Source organism: Pinus tabuliformis, chromosome 1_2, assembly GCF_031772625.1.
Source record: "Pinus tabuliformis cultivar Carrire ecotype Pingquan chromosome 1_2, CPIR1, whole genome shotgun sequence".
NCBI classification, from domain to species: Eukaryota; Viridiplantae; Streptophyta; class Pinopsida; order Pinales; family Pinaceae; genus Pinus; species Pinus tabuliformis.
The window spans coordinates 555,989,159-556,014,366 of record NC_142298.1 but is presented as its reverse complement, the minus strand read 5'-3'; the positions used below and the strand labels follow the sequence as shown (position 1 = coordinate 556,014,366).

At 37.1% G+C, this 25,208-nt stretch overlaps 1 protein-coding gene across 1 annotated transcript in view; it reads right to left on the bottom strand.

Moving 5' to 3' along the window:
- LOC149206811 (uncharacterized) overlaps positions 1-9,946 on the bottom strand; it is a 131,527-nt gene extending 121,581 nt beyond the window's left edge. The window contains exon 1 of the mRNA XM_089395583.1: positions 9,548-9,946. Within this exon, the coding sequence (XP_089251709.1) occupies positions 9,548-9,661 (114 nt within the window). The 5' untranslated portion in view covers positions 9,662-9,946. The remainder of the gene's footprint in view (positions 1-9,547) is intronic.
- Positions 9,947-25,208: the final 15,262 nt, after the last annotated feature.

The window sequence follows — 25,208 nt, the reverse complement described above, 5'->3', positions numbered from 1 at the left end:
TTTTACCTAATGCTCATAAGATGTACCTATCATCAATGCTTGCACTATACCAAAAACAATAGAAAATCATCATGATTACCCAATGTTCCACCAATTTTTGAAGATGGAGGGTTGTGGGAATAGGGAAACAAATCCATGTAACAAGTGGACAACCCCCCCCCCCACCACCAAATTTTAAGCAATGTCAAGGGGCAACGTCACAATCCCCAACATAGGAGACTTTGCCCGAAAAAAAAGTAAAATTTAAATATGAGAAACAATGACAAGTCACAAACATGAACAATGAAAGCATGAAATAAATAACAAAACTTGCTTAAAGGTTTTAGTTTTTGTGTTATTTTAAAAATGACTTTAAGGTCACTGGGAAAAAATCATGGGGAACACCTAAGGGTCCTCCTTACCAAAACGGAGGACACTAAGGAATCCCCCATAAAAAAGAAAAATAAAATCTCCAAAAGGGATACGTCAAGAAACATCCCTTGTTGAGTTTCCCCATCCTAGTTGAGTGGGAAGCATGGGGAATGCATGCCCCACCCTAGGGATTACATCCCAATATAACATTGTTATTACCCTTCTCCTAGCGGCTCCAATTGAACCTAATCCTACTTATGCTCAACATATCTTCTAACATTGGTCAAACTTTCCTTCATGTCAAGCATCCTTATTCCTTAATGTCATTCTTGTCAAGAAACATCTCTAACACTTTCTCCCCATTAGACATAAAACACAAATGCCTCTCCATCATCTTCATCATCATCCTCCTTCCCGAAGTTGTATTAAGTTATAACCCTTCTAACACTCTTGGGTTATTCTTGATGCTTCAACACCACCTTCAAGCCTAGTTTCTTTACAAATTACTAGGTTTGTGTACTTTAAGACATTGCTTATCTTATGTTGCCAATATGGATCTCTGAAAAGACCACTCAAGCCAATGGCAATATTTTCAATGCAACAATGAAAATCCAAACCCCCTTAATTTGACACCTAGGTCTATAGCCCTCCCTACAAAATTGAGTTCCAAATCATCAAGTATTCACCAACAACATATTGCAACCTAATATTCTACATTACATTTGCTTTCACAAAGGCTAATCATCTTATATCAAAATTTCCACATGCCCATTTTCCCATATGACTACCAAAAGTTCCTCACCTATTGCATGGATACATGAATCTTACAAGTTCTAAATATGAAAATTAATCATCCTCTCAAGATGGGAAAAAATAGGTCTTCAAATGAATTATACCTAAGTCACCTGACACGGGGACACAAACATGCAAGACACTAAAATACGAGAGTCCAACACAAGACATGGAAACCCCACCAAAACAATTAATAGATACATCATATTATGATATTATATTACACAAATTCTCATGATGATACAACAAATTCAATCATAGATTCATACATGTACATTGTAAGTTTGTACCATTATGCATACAATCATGATTCATCAATAATACAAGTTTACAACTAGAAATTAACCATAAACACAAGAAATTAACCATAAATTGTAGTTTTCTCATTAAGTCATCAAAATCAAAATGCATTACATAAGTATTGAGTCCTGAGGACTCCTGACTAGGAATGCCAATGGAAAATAGCAAATACAAAACAAGGTAGACACTAAAACTCGAAACCATAGAATAGAAAGGAAGAATCTCATAGGTTGTTGCCAACAAGCTATAGGATATGCGTATAGCTCATCAACATCAATACCACCACCGCTCTCTTCTGCATCCTCCTCCTTTGTATCCAATGTAATCTCTCCATCTATTGGTGTGGAGGATGACCCCTCAAGAGTATCACCATCATCAAAAGTGACAGGCACTAGCACTGGGGCATTAAGATCCAAGTTGGCCAATGCCAACTCAACACTTTTATCCAAACCCATATCATCAAGAACCACATCCCACATCTTTTCCTTTTTCTTCAACCACTCCTCCCTCTGCTTGTAAATAAGACAAAGGTTGGTGTGCACATACACCATTGTCTCTACCCTAGAATCACCTCCAAAACACACCTATCTCCTTTGTTGGTCACTCCGACAATCCCATAGCTCCCAAACCATGATTGCAATGTTGCAAATGAGCAAAAGCAGCACAATTTCGGCTTTTATAAAGACCACAGGTCACTTTTTGGTGGACATGGGTCCGAAAATCACGATTCTTTGTGGGCGCAAATTGGATTCTTGTAGGGCATGAATCCCAAGTTTGTGACACGCTCTAGGTTCAAATCAAACAAGTGTCCCTTGAGAATTGTGTCCGACACAATGGACTCGTGACACGTGAGGGGGTAGCGAATTCAATGACTTAGATTTATTCACTTGGAATTTGCTCTTTAATTGTAATACTAAGATAATAGCTCCATAAAACAAATATATTTAACCAAGCTCCTTTTTTATAAGGGAATGCTCTAAACTTTTATGCAAAATTTTGAATTGATTTCAACTTTACAAAAAATTTAGAAAAGAGACTCAAAGCAATTTTAATTTTACTGCATCTTACCATAAAGGTCTTGACTAGGTGATCAAGAGGTGTTGATAGCCCCTCACCAAGGTTCAATTCCGCAAAAAATATGATCTATTTCATCCCCTAAAATAGTGGCGCAATCATGATCATTAAGTCAAGTCAAACATGGCATTTTCCATACAATGCAACAAAGTGTCCCACCTCATGATAGGCCATGGATGCTCATCCCTCACGCAGAGAGGAAGCATCTTGCCATTTTCTTCCTAATTGAATTGTATGCTTCCACCAATACACATTTTGTTCTTTCACCCAAAACCCTAGAAATGGTCACTCCCACAGTCCCACAGCTCCCAAACCATGATTTAAAATGAGCAAAAGCAGCGCAGTTATGACTTTTATCAAACCCGCGGGTCGCTTTTTAGTGGACACGTGTCTGAAAATCGTGATTCTTTGTGGACGCAAATCGGATTCCAATAGGGCATGAATCCCAACTTTGTGACACGCTCTACATTAAAATTAAACACGTGTCCATTGAGAATCGTGTCCGTGATTCTTTGTGGGCGCAAATCGGATTCTAGTAGGGCATGAATCCCAACTTTGTGACACACTCTATGTTAAATTGAACACATGTCCATTGAGAATCGTGTCTCTAATTCTTTGTGGGCGCAAATCGGATTCTAGTAGGGCATGAATCCCAACTTTGTGACACGCTCTAGGTTCAAATTGAACACATGTCCATTGAGAATCGTGTCTGACACAATGGATTCGTGACATGTGGGGGGGGAGGTAAATCCAGTACTTAGATTTATACACTTAAAATTTGCTCTTTAATTGTTTTCCTAAGACAATAGCTCCATAAACCAAATATATATAACCAAGCTCCTTTTTTATAAGAGCATGCTCTAAAATTTTATGCAAAATTCTGAATTGATTTCAACTTTACAAAAATTTTAGAAAAGAAACTCAAAACAATTTTAATTTTACTACATCTTACCATAAAGGTCTTGACTAGGTGATCAAGAGATGTTGATAGCCTCTCACCAGGGTTCAATTCCGCCAAAAATATGATCTATTTCATCCCCTAAAATAGTGGCGCAATCATGATCATTATGTCAAGTCAAACATGGCATTTTCCATACAATGCAACAAAGTGTCCGACCTCATGATAGGGCATGGATGTTCATCCATCATGCAGAGAGGAAGCATCTTGCCAATTTCTTCCTAATTGAATTGTATGCTTCGACCAATACACATTTTGTTCTTTCACCCAAATCCCTAGACATCAAGAAGCATCCCTATTAGCGCACAAAACTATACCACACTAAGGAATTCACTACAAAAAAGAAATGTTTTCCCAAAAAGGGGTAAATCAAGAAACATCCCTATTAACACACAAATCTATACCACAAGAAGGAATCCCCCACAAAAGGGAAATGTTTTTCCAAAAAGGGGTACATCGAGAAACATCCCTATTAGCACACAAATCTATACCACACTAAGGAATCCCCCACAAAAAGGAAATGTTTACCAAAAAAGGTGTACATCAAGAAACATCGCTATTAGCACACAAATCTACACCACATGAAAGCTCCAACTCCAAGACCTGCAACACAAAAATGAAATGATAACTAATAGGAAAAACAACAAAAAGGCAGGGGCAGCTAGAGCGGGAGGGGTGATCTATTGCCCCGACGAACAAAAAGAATACAGTTTCGCTTAGGGATTAGGATTGGAAACGAACAACCAAGCAGATTTTTGGCTCCATGGAAAGGCATGGACCTTGCAAGCAATTATGTACTCAAAAAATTGTTGATTTTAGGAGACTCAATGTTAGTAATCAGGCAAGTTTCGCAAGAGTTAGCAAAGCACTAAGAAAAAGATTCACCAATTGTTTGAAGAACAACTATGTTGGCCGCAAAATTCGAAAATATCTCCTTCCTCCACGTCCTCAGAACTCTCAACATGGAGGCCGACACCTTGTCTAACCAAGGCTGGTGGATGGAACAAGGGGAGTTGATTTTGCACGACGAATCAAGCTAGAGGGCACCAATCCCATAAAACGAATCATTAATGAATATCTTTGGAAATCAAAACAAATTGGAATTTCTGTCATCAATGCTCGGGAGAATAAATATAAGATGACAGATGGAATCAAGTCGGCACAAGGAGAATGACAAACGAGGACAGTTGGGGATCGAGACTACCAGGTGAACGTCATATCATATGCATGGAGTTCCCCACAACTGGTCTCTCAACATAAAACAACGGCATGAATTAAATTATCAGTGGTCCTTGCAAGCATAGCCGATGTGGGAAGGTAAGCTAATGGCGGAGAGACTTATTGAAAACGAGATGTTTCTGCTTAGCGAAAGGCCAGGCTCTCTGTTCAAAGATTTTGAATTGATGATGCACTTGAAGGAGGCATTAATGATCTTTGATGGCAAGGAACTCTCCCAAGAGGATCGAGAGGGAATATATATTGGTGGTTAGAGGACTTTGGTTCATGATTGGATGCTCAACAGTCGGAAATTGTTGAGAGTAAATTGATTACTATCGAAGATGGAGAAGGAGCTAGAATCTGGAGAATTTGAGTAATGGAAGAAAGCAACTCATAAAATTTTCAAAAACTTACTAAGGATGTATAAGTTGTTGGAGAGGAGATAGGAGCTTATGGAGAAGGAATGGGAAGACAGGGTGAAGGCAATGGATCACAAGTTGGAATGGATTCACACCCGAATGGAATGAAGGACCCTATGCATGGAGTCAGATATGCTGCTAATGAAAACAAAGCAGCGAGAGGTAGCCTAGAGCTCTGAGGAAGAAGAAAAATCGATCCCCCTAGAAACAAATTTGACACTGCAGGAAGCGGATGCCGCAGCAATAACAACAGGGGATGAACCAATGCGTGGCATGCAGGAGAATCAGAGCTTATGGAGAAGGAATGGGAAGACAAGGTGAAGGCAATGGATCATGAGTTGGAATGGATTTACACCTGAATGGAATGGAGGACCCTGTGCATGGAGTCAAATATGTTGCTAATGAAAACAAAGCAGCGAGAGGCAGCCTGGAGCTCTGAGGAAGAAGAAAAATCAAGCCCCCTGGAAGCAAACCTGACACTGCAGGAAGCAGACGTCGCAGCAATAGTAGCAAGGGATGAACCAGTGCGTGGCATGCACAAGACTCCCATGAACATGCAATTCTTGGACCCTGGCCCCTCTGGGGCTAATTAGTAAGTTATTTAGCATGTTATGTAGATATAAGAAGTTATTGGGGAAATTTTGCAAAATCTATGGGCAGTATCAATGTAATAGTGTAGAAAGGAAAGCCCTTGGCTCTAAAAACTAAGCTCTAGCTATATTGGAACTTTGAATCTGCTGATGTAACTCTTGAATTTAAATGGAATTGGAAATGCAAATCAGCCTTTTGGCATAATATAAATAGTTGCTTCGTTTTAAAAAGAAAAACAGCCCAAAGGCCACTAGCTAATTCACTTTCCATTTGGATTGGTGCTTTTCCATTCTCAAGGGGGCATCCCTAGTCTATCATGTGCTGAAATCATCTATGAATCTGCAAATCAGCATAAGAAATCAACACATAACATGGATCATTGGCATGCAATCATAATCCAAGGATAAAATGAGTGATTAATTTGAAAGAAATGTAAAAATTTTAATCAATAATCAACAAAATATGAAAGAAAGAGAAAAGAGAGTGCACCCTAAGTTATTGATTAAATCAAAATAGAAGAACATTATCTATATGACCACATAGAACATAAAATATCATATCCACGAGCCAAAAAGCCAGAAAGGAAACATGGTCAAACTCTTTCTTTGTATTCGCCAATAGATTGGTTGCATCATAGAGACAAGATACAAGATAGATCACAACAATAGGACCTGCACAAAGTATAGATAGAGAGAAAGGAAGAAGATAAATGATGGAAATGAAGCTTTGTGGATTACTCTCAAGAAAACTTTGCCAAATAATGTCCATTCAACCTCACTTTATAGAACTCTCCTCCTCCAAAAGGAGACTTCAACATCATGCAAATTGCAATATGCCCACAAGGGCAGCTAATTGGCAATGATCCCATTATGGAGTATTATGTAAGCCATGAGATTCAATGTTCAAATCCCAAATGGGTCAAGCCAACACACTAAAAAAAACACTTAGGTCTATAGTCCTCCCTATAAAATTGACTTCCAAACCATTGAGTATTCATCAAAAACATAGTGCAAAAACAAATATGCAACTTAATATTCTACACTAAAGTTGCCTTCATAGGGGCTAATCAACTTACATCAACATTTCCACACACCCATTTTCCCATATGACAACCAAGAGCTCCTCACCTATTGCATAGATATATAAATTTTACAATTTCCAATTTATGAAGATTAATCATCTCTCCAAGATGGCAAAAATATGTCTTAAAATGAATTTACACATTTAAAATTTGCTCTCTAATTGTCTTACTAAGACCATAGCTCCTTAAATATATATAACAAAAAGCAAAAGTTCTGAATTTATTTCAACTTTACAAAATTTAATATATATATTACTATATATTACCATCAAGGTTTTGACTAGGCGGTAAAGAGGTGTTGATAACCCTCCACCAAGGTTCAATTGCCCAAAAAAATTGGGTCTATTTCATATTATGAAATAGTGGGGCCATCATGGTCATTAAATCAAGTTGAACATGGAATTTTCCATACAATGCAAAGTGTCCCACCACATGACGGGGGGTAACTGCTCATCCATGGTAGTGAGGAAGCATCTTGCTAAATTTTTCCTAATTTGGTTGTATGCTTCCACTAGTACACACTTTATTATTTCACCCAAAACCCTACACAATGCCACAAGAAGACTAATGCATGAATCTTGCTATTACTCATTCTATTGCCATAGTTTATTGGATTTATCCACTCACAACTTGCTCCTCATATAAGTTGTTCCTTTATTCACAGCATAATCACTAGATATTTTTATCGGCATTTTGAATCTACTCAACCTTCCTTTGGAGAGCCTCCCATCAACTTCTTAAAATGAAGTGAATCGAGTAGTTAATGTTCCTTCTTTTTCCTACACCCAACACAATACAACCATAAAAGTGCCCTAGATGTTCTCCTTGCTACCCACCATCCCAGTCTTTCTATAATGTTATGTTTCTTCCTAACTTGCATTCAAGGAACTCCATCTCTAAATCTACAATTCCCTCACAAAACCAACAACATTATTTTGGGCTTGCTCAAAAACCATTATTCTCTTCATCATTGACACATCATAGCAAGGTTTCAAAGTGTTTAGTATTTTCTCCATTGTTATCTACACTCCATGTTTGTTAACCAACATTCCACAACATAGTTTCCCACAAGTTCTCCAATGTTTTTCTCATTGCTCAATCTTTGTTTGACTAAGACTGTGAAGAAGTCGTTGAACAAATAAAGAACGAACATGCAACCGTTAGCAAAGTGACCAAGACCCACATCAAAGAGACTATCGTATTCTCAGAGGCTTCACTAACACAAACAAGCTTATCACCTACGAAAAATCAGAATAGTCATGTGAATGATCCAAACAGCCATAAACCTAAGTTGTCTTGACTACCCTTCCAAAGTCAAAACAGTTGGAATACACACCACAAACACCTTACAACAGCACTATTATCCACCTGCAATTGTTGTCTTTTCCAAACTTCCACAGAGTCTTTTGTTTTCAGTCTTCACTTGTCTTAGCTTTATTTTCATGTCTTTTTCTTTGTATTCATACTCACAAAGATACAGTATGGCCTCCAATGTCCATAAACAATTTTGGTACACAAATCTTGCAAAACTGAAAACAACTTGAATGCTTGAAGCGAACTGAGCAAATAAAAATACATTTTACCAAGTGCTTGGAACACACCCACATATCAACCACTCCCTAGGCTAACTGGCCTGCTACCATGTCATCAATAACTGGAGAGGAAAAAGGTTTGTTGTCACATTTCAGTACCTATAACCTACCGACAACATTTCAATAACTACAGCCTATCTATAACGTATCACATTCCTTAGTGACTAACTTTTTTCCTGATTTCTCAGTTATCTTTATTCACTTTCATCTACGTATGTACAATATTTACCACCTTTTTTCACAAAGGTGAGAATGTGAACATTAGGGTTGACATCCTATTTCTAAATGAGAAAAGTGCCCTAAATCAGTTCATCAATAGGCATAAATTTCACCCAGAGTGATCCAAGAGAAATGGAGCCACAAACTTCTCGATGCTTAATAGACTCGGGGTTAGGATGAATCTACACTGCTGATGAGAACAATGCACAAATTTATATGATGTGTCATTAGAAGGTATTTTTCACTCCTGTAACAAGTGAGCAATCATACGCTGCAAAAGATCCATGCCTCCATATTATAGCATAATATTAATGCGACATTTCTGTCAATACATACTAAAAAAAATTCTTGTAAAGCAAACGGCAAGCCATTTTACAGTTAGGAATCTGTCATCGCATTCTAAAGTATGTCTAAACTGATAAATAGCAACCTGTTTTACAATTGGGAAATTTTGTGTCTTATCTGCCAATTTGATTTCAACATATAATAAAATTTAAGCTATTAATGCAATCTGCAAGCTATTTCACCATAGGGCATCCGAAAGCATATACCAGAGTATATTCAAGTAATTAAAGAAACAGCAATCTATTTTACAGTTGAACAATATTGTGTTAAACTAATTTTCAAACTATTTTGCGATTGAACAATTTTGTATTAAACTTACCTGCAAGCTATTTATGATTGGAAATCTTTTTGTTAACATTATCTGCAAGCTATTTTATAATTTGGCAACATCCGTGTTAATTTACGTGTAAGTTGTTCTACAATTAAACAATTGTTATGTAGTAAGTTGCATTTAAAGAAAGACATCACAAAGATATAGCTTCCGAGGTCAACTTCTAACTAGCAATCAGGATAATGCAGTATCTCCCGTCCATGCATGAATGAACTAATACGTCTGCAAGAGCAACCCGGATTAACATGAAAAAAGAAAAAATAACAAAGATGATACCTTTTTCTTTCTGGAAGCACCTCCACTATTCTGAGGCGTTTGCTTTTCATGTGCTTGTTCAGAGTTTGGTCCGTTATTAACCGAAGCTGGCATTTGCACGCTGTCCGGCGCCATTTTCAGAGTTCAAACGATTAACTAAGGACAAATCAGCAAAATACTGGCTGGCTCACAGCATTCGACCGTGCAAAGGTGAATTAAACGGGAATTCCGTAAAATCGATGCCTGCAATTGCGATTTCGCATGTGGCTATGGCCACAGCATTAAAACCTTACTTTAAAGCCCTGTTCCGGGCTTCCAGAACCTCCTGTCGACGTCAGAGTGCCTCGGGAGATCCAGATCCGGTGCCGCCGAGCCTAGTTTCCTGCCGTGACGGGAGCATCTGACGATTGTGGTGGCGCCCTGTATGGAGTGAGCTCCCATACCGTCGGATGGAGGAGAAGTAGGGTGGGGTTCGTGTGGCTGGTATTTCTATACACAAAAATCTCCTGCCCACCTTGGAAAAGAAATAAAAATATCTAAGTTTAAGATACGACAAAAGTCGTCTTTTTCTTTGCCACTTTCCACTTCCATTATTCTCCCATGTTGATTAAAATATACATATAAGTATATATGATAGGGAAAGCATATTTAAATGTAAAAATATATCTAATAAACCTTAATAGAACAAGGTAGGTTATATGGAAGCAAATACTCGTGGAATTGTGGAGTTACATGTAATAAAAACCTTAATATAACAAAGTTATGTGTAGCAAATACTTGTCGAATTGTATGGTTACATATGTAATAATTACGCTGTAAGGCGATCCCTCTGAAATAAACTTTGCTCTCTGCCTACGTGTCGTTGCTTTGCACCATTAGATGATATGTTAGACGATTGAGCCATGTAGACTCGTTCAATTATGTTGAGGTAGTTGCAACTCCCTAACCGCCTGACCAACGCAAATTTGATCCTCCATAACAGTTCTGGCTTCATTTTTTGTTTCGGCTTTGCGAGGTTGGGAAACACTATGAGCTCTCTATCACAGTACTTGGACCACAGTTCTGTCCTGCCTTCCCACTCTTGGACTGTTTAATGATTAGCTTCTGCTGCTTATGAATCTCGGCGCTGATTTCCATTTCTGACTCTGATTTCTTTCTTGACAGGTAATTCGAATTGGGTATGGGATGTTACACCATACTAATTCCCTGAATGCTTTTCAAAAGATGCAGAAATGTCCACAAGGTGTCGGGTGGTGTTGACTTCATGGGCAGCAAAGCGTTGTACTAATTCCATAAATGGCTTTCAAAAATGCAGAAATCTCCACAATGTTCGAGAGATGGATATAAAAAATACTGCGCCTCCTGGGATTGACTTAATGGACAACAATACTATGTGTAGCGACGCCGATGGCTATGCAACAAGTAATCAATAAAATCGCTGAATTGCGAATCAATTTTACAGAAATATTCTTCAACCAGTGGCAGTTTTGGCTTCGCTTCTGGTTTTGGCTTTGCATCATCAATTGAAGGTTGGGAAACACTATGAGCTCTCTATCACAGTACTTGGACCGCAGTTCTGTCCCGCCTTCCCACTCCTGGACTGTTTAATGATTAGCTTCTGCTGCTTATGAATCTCAGCGTTAATTTCCATTTCTGACTCTGATTTCTTTCTTGACAGGTAATTCGAATTGGGTATGGGATGTTACACCATACTAATTCCCTGAATGCTTTTCAAAAGATGCAGAAATGTCCACAAGGTGTCGGGTGGTGTTGACTTCATGGGCAGCAAAGTGTTGTACTAATTCCATAAATGGCTTTCAAAAATGCAAAAATCTCCACAATGTTCGAGAGATGGATATAAAAAAATATTGCACCTCCTGGGATTGACTTAATGGACAACAATACTATGTGCAGCGACGTCGATGGCTATGCAACAAGTAATCAATAAAACCACTGAATTGCGAATCAATTTTACAGAAATATTCTTCAACCAGTGGCTCTCACCAGGCCTCTCCGAGTCGCAATCTGCCTAGATTTAATTCACAGAGGCATAAATTCCATTCGCATAGATCCTCTGCTGCCAATCTCACTGTTGGATCTGGGCGATGACCATCTCATCTCCGTGATAGAAAATGCCAACAATGGTCGAATAGTGGCCACTGGGAGTGTTTTTCTGGACAAGGAATTCCTCAGAACCTGCGGTAAAGTGGGTCGATATGTTGTTGTGGATTCATCTGTCAGAGGTTCTGGACGGTGGCCACTGGGAGCGTTTTTCTGGGGACGAAATTCCTCAGAACTTGGCAGTAAAGTTGGTCACATTGAAGATGGGAGTGGGGTTTCGGATTGGATTTGGAGGGCTCCCTCGAATCAATCTGACTTTTCTGAATCTGTTGCATTTGAAAGCCCAGGGGCACACCATTTGGCTCTAGTAAAATTATTTTCCAACTCTTTGCATTCGATCACTCTGACTATAGGTTAATGGATTTAATTTCATTGACATAGCTCCATTCCTGTAAATTGAATTGCAGTGTCTTTTTTTTGTCTTATTTTCTTCGTTTAAAATTGAATTGCAACATTTTTGTGTCTTATTTTCTTCGTTTTTTAAACTAAATCCTAGATCCTCTGCATCCATGGTGACGCGACAGAGGGATCACAAAATCGAGAGAAACAGGGAAAATAAAACCTCGTTACGGTGCAAATATCGCCTCTGTGGATTCATCTATCAAAGGTAAGCATTTTCTTGAATGACTATGCTAAGCTTGCAGGGTGTTATACAATTATTGTTGATTGCACCGTGGAGAATAAGGGATTTTTATTAGAAATGCATATGCCTATTTTTCTTCATGATAAGAATGTTTAGATTGCCTTGTATTTCCATTGAATTTCTTTATTTTCTTGTATGATAGTTTATTGGTTCTCTAGTTTTAGCTCTCAATCACTTTTAAATTTTAAACATGGTTCTCTGGTTTTAGGTCGCAAATTATGTGATTAAAATGTGCTCATCATTTTCATTATACCTATATTTTTTTCTATTTGTAAGTAATTAATACTGGCAAGAAATTGAATTTGCAACAAAAATGATCAAGAATAGCGGTTTTGTGAAAATTATTTGTTATTTTTATTAGATTATTTTACAGAAAGTATGGCCAACAATTAGCTTACAGAAAGTATTCCCAACAATTATCTTATTGTTGCACAGTTCAAAATTTGACATCATTTAGGAAACTCTGTTTTTTACTGTCAACAACATTGACACATACATCTCTAATTTCTGCAGCCTTTAGTAATCACGCACACATGTAGTAATAGGTCACATTTTTGGAGTTGATTGGGTTTATCTTTTATGTTTTTGGTTATGTTTTTTTGTTGGAATTTTGGAATCAACTGAGTGGACTTTTTGTCCCTTATTTCGCTCTCTTTTAATAGACTTCTCTGGACCCTTTCTAAGGCTACATGCACAGGTCCTAGAGGTCATATTTGGCCTGCTTCCTTGCAAGGGTTTGGCCTTCAAAGAATACAATCTAAGGTCTGAATTCATCCTTCTTCACAAAGATTTCTATGGAAAGTTCAGGCATCCATTTAACATTCTATTTTGGTCCTTTTTGAAGTCAATTCGAATTTCTGGGTTGAGGTAGAATGGGCTTATCTTCAAGCGAGTTCTTGCCTCCCTCTAAGGAATATTATTGGCGATCTTTTGCAGATACTTATCACCTACATTTCGACCTTGAGGAAGTTTCTTATTCACACAAATTCAGGGTTATTTCTGTGTGGTTAACCTGCACTATTTTGAGGGTAATTGAATGATGTTTGGAGCACAATATGTGGATTGATTTTGAATTCAACATTCTGTCTGCACGTGTGTGTCTCAAGCTCATCCTACTGTCAACTCATTGACATTGCCAGAGCTTCGTCTCCAATGTTCTTCAAGGTAACACATATCCAACGCAAACAACATGATCTCATGTAAGTTTTTTCACTATGTGTAGTCCTTTCAACACCATCACTGCTTTGGCATGTTTCTTTGTTTCTCTTCCTGTGCTCCATGCAAAATCTGCTCCCCTCCAGTCACCTGGGTCAAAAATTAAGAGGGAAAGATTGCTTTTGAAGAGCCTACCCAATCCAATAAGTCTCGGTTCTTCAACCAATCTCTCCTTTTCTCCAAGTATAATGTTGATTTGTCTCTCTGACATGCCTTTTGATGACAGAAGATCAGTGGTAGGAATCTACCCGAGTATGAAGAGAAAGCAAGAAAACAAGGGGGGCCAAAAGGATCTGGAATGTATGGATAAGATCAATATCTCTTTAATTAGTTTTCGGGTTGTAGTTTCAAGTTATCCTTATTAGTGTTTGGTAAGATTGACTCATTTTCACTCATTGTGTGTATCAGATCAATTGGTGGGCTTGTTACTAAAACAACAGTTGAAGTTGTCATAACTGAGCATGCCATTGCACCTCTTATTGCAAATTCAGGGAAGGGTGTTGCTCAAATTTCCCTGTTAGGATTATTGACAAGAGAGAATGTTTAATGGTGGCAGACATTGTGAGTTCTAAATATGTGCACATGCCACTTGGCTGTCCATTTGTTCAAACCATCTTCTTGGTTTCTGATTTGATTTGGTCAATCCTTTATTGTATCTGCATCGTCTCAGAGCTCTTCTCATGAGTATATTCATCAACAAGATCTTATTTACCTTCTACAAATATCAGGTGCAAAAGTTAACTTACTTGAAGTGAGACCACGATCATATGAAGTGATTGAATATTTGGTACTCCAAAGCAAACCCATTCAGCTTAGGGTCTGCTTCATGCATTTATTCTAAATAACCAGTCATCGCATTGTTCATATTCTGGATAAGTACTTGTATGGTAAGCTTTTTATATGTATAATTTTATGTAGTTAGCTGTTGCAAGAAATTTGAAACTGGTTTGGTAGCTTATATTTGAATTAGTTACGGCTATTTGGTGGTGGTTTTGAACATAAAATAAACAGCACTTTGTTCCTCATGTAAGAGGGTACTTATTAGAATGTCAAATGTAACATATGCAATCTACATGTATGCCCTAACAACAATGTGCATGCACTATTCAGTATGACATGGATCCTAGCCCTTAGTAATGAATGGAGCAAGGACTACTATGCGACTCTTGGACATTGCCATTTATGCTGTGAATTTTCTTTTCTCAAGAGTTCATAAATGAAATGTTCTTAAATTTTCATGTTCAGAGTTATCCTTTCCTTTTTCAGTTCAAATGATATCCAATTTTTTAGCAAAATTTTGCTCTGTCCTAATTTGGAAATAAAAAGTTCATATTCTAATTATTCTTTTGTTATCATTCACAGGATTTTGTTTCAGCTGATTCAATATTCTGTGGGGTTTTTTGATGGCCATGGTCCTTATGGTCATCTTGTTGTTCGCAGGGTCAGAGGTTCATTACCACTGTAACTGCATTCTTTTTGGCAATCTTTCAAGGATAAAGCAAACAACATCAATGCTACCGATACATACAATAATAAAAAGAAGGCCAAAAATGCCCAAAATGACTTAGGTGTTGATGTCCAAGTCAGTTCAACAAAGGAATCCAGTCTTTTTTCTTCCTGGAAAGACACCTACTTGAAAGCGTACAAAGTAAAGTAATTGATAAGGAATTGAGGTCTCATCCGACTATAGACTGCTTTTGCAGTGGAAGCACTGCAGTTGTAATTGTTAAACAGGTAATCTTTAAATAGTCAATATATGTTATATCTATGAGTTATGAATGAAAGTTCATTTCTTTCTGTTTTGTCCTGTTTTCTGTTGTTTAACTTGAAACAAGATATAGTCTATAGATGTTCCTAGATCCTCTGCATCCATGGTGACGCGACAGAGGGATCACAAAATCGAGAGAAACAAGGAAAATAAAACCTTGTTACGGTGCAAATATCGCCTCTATGGATTCATCTATCAGAGGTAAGCATTTTCTTGAATGACTATGCTAAGCTTGCAGGGTGTTATACAATTACTGTTGATTGCACCGTGGAGAATAAGGGATTTTTATCAGAAATGCATATGCCTATTTTTCTTCATGATAAGAATGTTTAGATTGCCTTGTATTTCCATTGAATTTCTTTATTTTCTTGTATGATAGTTTATTGGTTCTCTGGTTTTAGCTCTCAATCACTTTTAAATTTTAAACATGGTTCTCTGGTTTTAGGTCGCAGATTATGTGATAAAAATGTGCTCATCATTTTCATTATACCTATATTTTTTTCTATTTGTAAGTATTTAATACTGGAAAGCAATTGAATTTGCAACAAAAACGATCAAGAATAACGGTTTTGTGAAAATTATTTGTTATTTTTATTAGATTATTTTACAGAAAGTATGGCCAACAATTAGCTTACAGAAAGTATTCCCAACAATTATCTCATTGTTGCACAGTTCAATCAAATTTGACATCATTAAGGAAACTCTGTTTTTTACTGTCAACAACATTGACACATACATCTCTAATTTCTACAGCCTTTAGTAATCACGCACACGTGTAGTAATAGGTCACATTTTTGGAGTTGATTGGGTTTATCTTTTATGTTTTTGGTTATGTTTTTTTGTTGGAATTTTGGAATCAACTGAGTGGACTTTTTGTCCCTTATTTCGCTCTCTTTTAATAGACTTCTCTGGACCCTTTCTGAGGCTACATGCACAGGTCCTAGAGGTCATATTTGGCCTACTTCCTTGCAAGCGTTTCGCCTTCAAAGAATACAATCTAAGGTCTGAATTCATCCTTCTTCACAAAGATTTCGCGAAAGTTCAGGCATCCATTTAACTTTCTATTTCGGTCCTTTTTGAAGTCAATTTGAATTTCTGGGTTGAGGTAGAATGGGCTTATCTTCAAGCGAGTTCTTGCCTCCCTCTAAGGAATATTATTAGCGATCTTTTGCAGATACTTATCACCTACATTTCGGCCTTGAGGAAGTTTCTTATTCACACAAATTCAGGGTTATTTCTGTGTGGTTAACCTGCACTATTTTGAAGGTAATTGAATGATGTTTGGAGCACAATATGTGGATTGATTTTGAATTCAACATTCTGTCTACACGCGTGTGTCTCAAGCTGATCCTACTATCAGCTCATTGACATTGCCAGAGCTTCGTCTCCAATGTTCTTTAGGGTAACACATATCCAACGCAAACAACATGATCTCATGTAATTTTTTTCACTGTGTAGTCCTTTCAACACCATCACGGCTTTGGCATGTTTCTTTGTTTCTCTTCCTGTGCTCCATGCAAAATCTGATCCCCTCCAGTCACCTGGGTCAAAAATTAAAAGGGAAAGATTGCTTTTGAAAAGCCTGCCCAATCCAATAAGTCCTGGTTCTTCAACCAATCTCTCCTTTTCTCCAAGTATAATGTTCATTTGTCTCTCTGACATGCCTTCTAATGATAGAAGATCAGTGGTAGGAATCTACCCGAGTATGAAGAGAAAGCAAGAAAACAAGGGGGACCAAAAGGATCTGGAGTGTTTGGATAAGATCAATATCTCTTTAATTAGTTTTCAGGTTGTAGTTTCAAGTTATCCTTATTAGTGTTTGGTAAGATTGACTCATTTTCACTCATTGTGTGTATCAGATCAATTGGTGGGCTTGTTACTAAAACAACAGTTGAAGTTGTCATAACTGAGCATGCCATTGCACCTCTTATTGCAAATTCAGGGAAGGGTGTTGCTCAAATTTCCCTGTTAGGATTATTGACATGAGAGAATGTTCAATGGTGGCAGACATTGTGAGTTCTAAATATGTGCATAGGCCACTTGGTTGTCCATTTGTTCAAACCATCTTCTTGGTTTATGATTTGATTTGGTCAATCCTTTATTGTATCTGCATCGTCTCAGAGCTCTTCTCATGAGTATATTCAGCAACAAGATCTTATTTACCTTCTACAAATATCAGGTGCAAAAGTTAACCTACTTGAAGTGAGACCACGATCATATGAAGTGATTGAATGTCTGGTACTCCAGAGCAAACCCATTCAGCGCAGGGTCTGCTTCATGCATTTATTCTAAATAACCAGTCATCGCGTGGTTCATATTCTGGATAAGTACTTGTATGGTAATCTTTTTATATGTATAACTTTATGTAGTTAGCTGCTGCAAGAAATTTGAAACTGGTTTGGTAGCTTATATTTGAATTAGTTACTCTTATTTGGTGGTGGTTTTGAACATAAAATAAACAGCACTTTGTTCCTCATGTAAGAGGGTACTTATTTAGAATGTCGAATGTAACATATGCAATCTACATGTATGCCCTAACAACAATGTGCATGCACTATTCAGTACGACATGGATCCTAGCCCTTAGTAATGAATGGAGCAAGGACTACTATGCGACTCTTGGACATTGCCATTTATGTTGTGAATTTGCTTTTCTCAAGAGTTCATAAATGAAATGTTCTGAAATTTTCATGTTCAAAGTTATCCTTTCCTTTTTCAGTTCAAATGATATCCAATTTTTTAGCAAAATTTTGCTCTGTCCTAATTTGGAAATAAAAAGTTCATATTCTAATTATTCTTTTGTTATCATTCACAGGATTTTGTTTCAGATGATTCAATATTCTGTGGGGTTTTTTGATGGCCATGGTCCTTATGGTCATCTTGTTGTTCGCAGGGTCAGAGGTTCATTACCAGTGTAACTGCATTCTTTTTGGCAATCTTTCAAGGATAACACAAACAACATCAATGCTACCGATACATACAATAATAAAAAGAAGGCCAAAAATGCCCAAAATGACTTAGGTGTTGATGGCCAAGTCAGTTCAACAAAGGAATCCAATCTTTTTTCTTCCTGGAAAGACGCCTAGCTGAAAGCGTACAAAGTAAAGTAATTGATAAAGAATTGAGGTCTCATCTGACTATAGACTGCTTTTGCAATGGAAGCACTGCAGTTGCAGTTGTTAAACAGGTAATCTTTAATTAGTCGATATATTTTATATCTATGAGTTATGAATGAAAGTTCCTTTCTTTCTGTTGTTTAACTTGAAACAAGATATAGTCTATAGATGTTCCTAGTTCCTCTGCATCCATGGTGACACGACAGAGGGATCACAAAATCGAGAGAAACATGGAAAATAAAACCTCGTTATGGTGCAAATATCGCCTCTGTGGATTCATCTATCAGAGGTAAGCATTTTCTTGAATGACTGTGCTAAGCTTGCAGGGTGTTATACAATTATTGTTGATTGCACTGTGGAGAATAAGGGATTTTTATCAGAAATGCATATGCCTATTTTTTTCATGATAAGAATGTTTAGATTGCCTTGTATTTCCATTGAATTTCTTTATTTTCTTGTATGATAGTTTATTGGTTCTGTGGTTTTAGGTCGCAAATTATGTGATAAAAATGTGCTCATCATTTTCATTATACCTATATTTTTTTCAATTTGTAAGTATTTAATACTGGCAAGCAAATGAATTTGCAACAAAAACGATCAAGAATAGCGGTTTTGTGAAAATTATTTATTATTTTTATTAGATTATTTTACAGAAAGTATGGCCAACAATTAGCTTACAGAAAGTATTCCCAACAATTATCTTATTGTTGCACAGTTCAATCAAATTTGACATCATTAAGGAAACTCTGTTTTTTACTGTCAACAGCATTGATACATACATCTCTAATTTCTGCAGCCTTTAGTAATCATGCACACATGTAGTAATAGGTCACATTTTTGGAGTTGATTGGGTTTATCTTTTATGTTTTTGGTTATGTTTTTTTGTTGGAATTTTGGAATCAACTGAGTGGACTTTTTGTCCCTTATTTCGCTCTCTTTTAATAGACTTCTTTGGACCCTTTCTGAGGCTACATGCACAGGTCCTAGAGGTCATATTTGGCCTGCTTCCTTGCAAGGGTTTGGCCTTCAAAGAATACAATCTAAGGTCTGAATTCATCCTTCTTCACAAAGATTTCTATGGAAAGTTCAGGCATACATTTAACATTCTATTTCGGTCCTTTTTGAAGTCAATTCGAATTTCTAGGTTGAGGTAGAATGGGCTTATCTTCAAGCGAGTTCTTGCCTCCCTCTAAGGAATATTATTGGCGATATTTTGCATATACTTTTCACCTACATTTCGGCCTTGAGGAAGTTTCTTATTCACACAAATTCAGGGTTATTTCTGTGTGGTTAACCTGCACTATTTTGAGGGTAATTGAATGATGTTTGGAGCACAATATGCGGATTGATTTTGAATTCAACATTCTGTCTACACGCGTGTGTCTCAAGCTGATCCTACTATCAGCTCATTGACATTGCCAAAGCTTCATCTCCAATGTTCTTCAGGGTAACACATATCCAACGCAAGCAACATGATCTCATGTAAGTTTTTTCACTATTTGTAGTCCTTTCAACACCATCACTGCTTTGGCATGTTTCTTTGTTTCTTTTCCTGTGCTCCATGCAAAATCTGCTCCCCTCCAGTCACCTGGGTCAAAAATTAAGAGGGAAAGATTGCTTTTGAAGAGCCTACCCAATCCAATAAGTCCCGATTCTTCAACCAATCTCTCCTTTTCTCCAAGTATAATGTTCATTTGTCTCTCTGACATGCCTTCTGATGACAAAAGGTCAGTGGTAGGAATCTACCCGAGTATGAAGAAAAAGCAAGAAAACAAGGGGGACCAAAAGGATCTGGAATGTATGGATAAGATCAATATCTGTTTAATTAGTTTTCGGGTTGTAGTTTCAAGTTATCCTTATTAGTGTTTGGTAAGATTGACTCATTTTCACTCATTGTGTGTATCAAATCAATTAGTGGGCTTGTTACTAAAATAACAGTTGAAGTTGTCATAACTGAGCATGCCATTGCACCTCTTATTACAAATTCAGGGAAGGGTGTTGCTCAAATTTCCCTGTTAGGATTATTGACAAGAGAGAATGTTCAATGGTGGCAGACATTGTGAGTTCTAAATATGTGCATAGGCCACTTGGCTGTCCATTTGTTCAAACCATCTTCTTGGTTTCTGATTTAATTTGGTCAATCCTTTATTGTATCTGCATCGTCTCAGAGCTCTTCTCATGAGTATATTCATCAACAAGATCTTATTTACCTTCTACAAATATCAGGTGCAAAAGTTAACTTACTTGAAGTGAGACCACGATCATATGAAGTGATTGAATATTTGGTACTCTAGAGCAAACCCATTCAGCACAGGGTCTGCTTCATGCATTTATTCTAAATAACCAGTCATCGCGTGGTTCATATTCTGGATAAGTACTTGTATGGTAATCTTTTTATATGTATAACTCTATGTAGTTAGCTGCTGCAAGAAATTTGAAACTGGTTTGGTAGCTTATATTTGAATTAGTTCCTCTTATTTGGTGGTGGTTTTGAACATAAAATAAGCAACACTCTATTCCTCATGTAAAAGGGTACTTATTTAGAATGTCGAATGTAACATATGCAATCTACATATATGCCCTAACAACAATGTGCATGCACTATTCAGTACGACATGGATCCTAACCCTTAGTAATGAATGGAGCAAGGACTACTATGTGACTCTTGGACATTGCCATTTATGCTGTGAATTTTCTTTTCTCAAGAGTTCATAAATGAAATGTTCTTCAATTTTCATGTTCAGAGTTATCCTTTCCTTTTTCAGTTCAAATGATATCCAATTTTTTAGCAAAATTTTGCTCTATCCTAATTTGGAAATAAAAAGTTCATATTCTGATTATTCTTTTGTTATCATTCACAGGATTTTGTTTCAGATGATTCAATATTCTGTGGGGTTTTTTGATGGCCATGGTCCTTATGGTCATCTTGTTGTTCGCCGGGTCAGAGATTCATTACCAGTGTAACTGCATTCTTTGTGGCAATCTTTCAAGGATAAAGCAAACAACATCAATGCTACCGATACATACAATAATAAAAAGAAGGCCAAAAATGCCAAAAATGACTTAGGTGTTGATGGCCAAGTCAGTTCAACAAAGGAATCCAGTCTTTTTTCTGCCTAGAAAGACACCTACCTAAGAGCATACAAAATAAAGTAATTGATAAAGAATTGAGGTCTCATCCGACTATAGACTGCTTTTGCAGTGGAAGCATTGCAGTTGCAGTTGTTAAATAGGTAATCTTTAATTAGTCGATATATTTTATATCTATGAGTTATGAATGAAAGTTCCTTTCTTTCTGTTTTGTCTTGTTTTCTGTTGTTTAACTTGAAACAAGATATAGTCTATAGATGTTCCTTTTGCTGATGTAAAACTACATGCCTTCTGTTTTAGATTTATAAGCAAAGTATGGTACATTTTCAAGGCCAAAAAATTAAGATTTGAAAACTACTCAAAGACCACAAACATGGCATATCAGAAGTTAACTAGATCTAATAATTCAGTAACATGAATATAGTGGACAACACATAGTAGGTTGAAACAACAATTAATATTTTCTGATCCACACAATATAAAAGTTACACCGCGTAGTTTGAAACAACAATTAATATTTTCTTATCCACACAATATAAAAGTTACACCGCTGTCGTGAAGGGATTACAATGGCTTCTCAAAAGCCTGAGGCACCCTCTCAGTAGATTCACTCTACTCATTCTAGCTATATATAAGCCTAACTACAATGCTCTGTTAGGCCCCTATACTACTAGTGTAACCCCTTATTGTTATTAGTACAACCCACTTATTATACTGATGTACCCATGTAGTGCCCATATTGTTACTATTGTGCCACATAGAAGCCCACTATTGTTATTGTTGTGCCCTACAATATTGTTGTTATGTAGGCTTTGATTGTATTGGGACCACTTAGACTCCTATATATAGAAAGGAGGTATTTTCATTTGTATCATCCAAGAATTGTTCATTTATGTAATGTAAAGGAGGTTGCCCCCTCGAAGAGGCTGAATTCTAAGGCGTGGATTTATCTTTTCTATCTTTTCTTGAGCTGGTTTCATAACATTTGGTATTAGAGCTTTGGATTCTAGGGTTTCGCTGCTTTAAACAAGTCATCGTGGAATTTTCGCTATAACTTTTTTTCTGTGACGTTTTAGAAGTCGCAAAAAAAACCCATTTGAGAAGAATTGGCGCTGAACCTTGGGTCCAAATTTCAGAGCTTTTCGCACTACATTTTCGGAGATATGATCTGCGGAAGTTGGTCTTTTTGCAGACTCCTGAATTACACTCAAAACAGGTGACCTGGGGAAAATCGTCATAACTTTCTTTCTGAGCATTGGATTGAAATTTCGTAAGAAGTTACAGAAAGGGGACGGACTGTAGTTTATTTTTATATATTTTTTAGAGTCAAAGGTTGAAACAGTGACACGTGGCACTTCATACAAGTTTGCTCTACTGAACTAGTCTATAATCAGGTCACTGCGGGAGATTGTGCATAACTTTTTCTTGGAGAATCCAATTTGGATCAGACTTGTGGCATTGGAAAGAGGACACAGAGGGATACTATAGATCACAAGTTCAGAACTTAAAGATCCAAAAGTACATAGTTACAGTCGTTTCAAGGTAGAGCTCCTAAAATCAAGAAAAAGCAAGATGAGGAAGTTTGATGGCAAGGATCCGGTAAATTGGATACTTCAGATGGAGCAATATTTTGATATACATGGTGTACAACTGTTACAAAAGGTATGTATTGCATCTTCATATTTAGAACCAAATCAATTTTTATGGTACAAAGGGCTTTGTTCTCGTAAAAAACTTGTTACATGGTCAATTTTCACGGAGGAAATGATAGCACATTATGAGGATATAAAGAGCAACACCTTCTTTAGAGCAACACCACAACAATTGGAAGGAGTAAAAGGGCTTTGTGACATAATGGAAAGTAAAATTATGGAAACCAGGAAGCATACCCCTCACAACTATAAAGATGGAAGTGTTGTTTCTCCCAGCCGTCCACAACCTACAAGGGTTACACCACAACAATTGGAAGAAAAAAGAGAAAAAGGGCTTTGTTACAATTGTGATAGCAAATGCACTAAAGGTCATAGGTGTGCTGAGAAGAAATTATTTTACATAGAATATGAAGAGGAGGAAGAAAAGGATCAAGAAACATCAAAAGAAGAGGATATACGTCAGGACACCACCCCAGAGAAAGAAGAAATGAATCAGACCATATCTTGTAAAGCATTGGCAAGAATTACCACTCCTCAAACTCTCAAGATAGAAGGACATATCAAGAAGAAAAAGGTGCAAGAAGTGAAAGATCACATCGAGAAAGAAGAAATGAATCCAACCATATCTTGTAATTCAATGGATGAAATTACCACTCCTCAAACTATCAAGATAGAAGGACACATCAAGAAGAAAAATATTCAAGAAGTGAAAGATCACATCGAGCATCAAGAAATGAATCCGACCATATCTTGTAAAGGACTGGAAGAAATTACCACTCCTCAAAAGATAGAAGGACATATCAAGAAGAAAAAGGTTCAAGCAGAGAAAGATCATATCGAGCATCAACAACAAGTTCTCCAACTTTTAAAGGATAACGCCACTTCGGTGAAAAATCAAATGAAACAACAGGTAGATCAACATCGTAGTGAAAAATGTTTTGATGTAAGTGATTGGGTATTTTTACTGCTACATCTCAAGCAAGCTATTTATGAGAAGGAAATGTTGGCAATACTACATGCACTTAAAAAATGGCGACCTTACCGAATGGGAAGACGCTTCAAGGATGAGGATGTGGAAGCATTGTTTTGTGCTATTTATATTATCCAACCAGATTGGATAAACAAAGCAAGGGATGAATGGAAGAAGGATGAAGAAGTATGGCCATTTATTCAAAAGTTGCAAAATATCCCAATTCAAACAATATTGCCAGAAATTGAAGAAGAAGGAAAAATCATATTGGAACTTGGAGCAGTCATAGAAACAAGAACCCAACAGCTACGAAATCGATCAATTTCAGAGTATCTCATCAAGTGGAAGAACTTACCCACTGAAGCTTCCACATGGGAGGACAAGAATTTTATACAGAAGCATCAAGAACTACTCAAGCGTTGAGGACAACGCTTTTTGAAGGAGAGGGGCATGTTAGGCCCCTATACTACTAGTGTAACCCCTTATTGTTATTAGTACAACCCACTTATTATACTGATGTACCCATGTAGTGCCCATATTGTTACTATTGTGCCACATAGAAGCCCACTATTGTTATTGTTGTGCCCTACAATATTGTTGTTATGTAGGCTTTGATTGTATTGGGACCACTTAGACTCCTATATATAGAAAGGAGGTATTTTCATTTGTATCATCCAAGAATTGTTCATTTATGTAATGTAAAGGAGGTTGCCCCCTCGAAGAGGCTGAATTCTAAGGCGTGGATTTATCTTTTCTATCTTTTCTTGAGCTGGTTTCATAACATGCTCTCCCAACTTGACTTGACAAGAAAGGAAACAAAAATTACAAAAATATCTCTCTGTCAAAGGAATCATTAGCCAATATAACAAATAATCGTTCCTCAAGAGATGTTCCCTACTTAGCATGTGAATCTCCCATCATAAATGGCTCATAATGTGAGAGGTATCGGTCACAACTTTCATATAATATGTCATAAACTTACATTGGTCAGAAATAGAAGATGCCAAGCATCTATATGGAAGGAATTTTCATAGATCTATAAGTCGTCCTGCAAATCTTCAAAACTCATCTGCCCCTCCTCTTCAAAACTCATCTGCCCCTTTTTTTA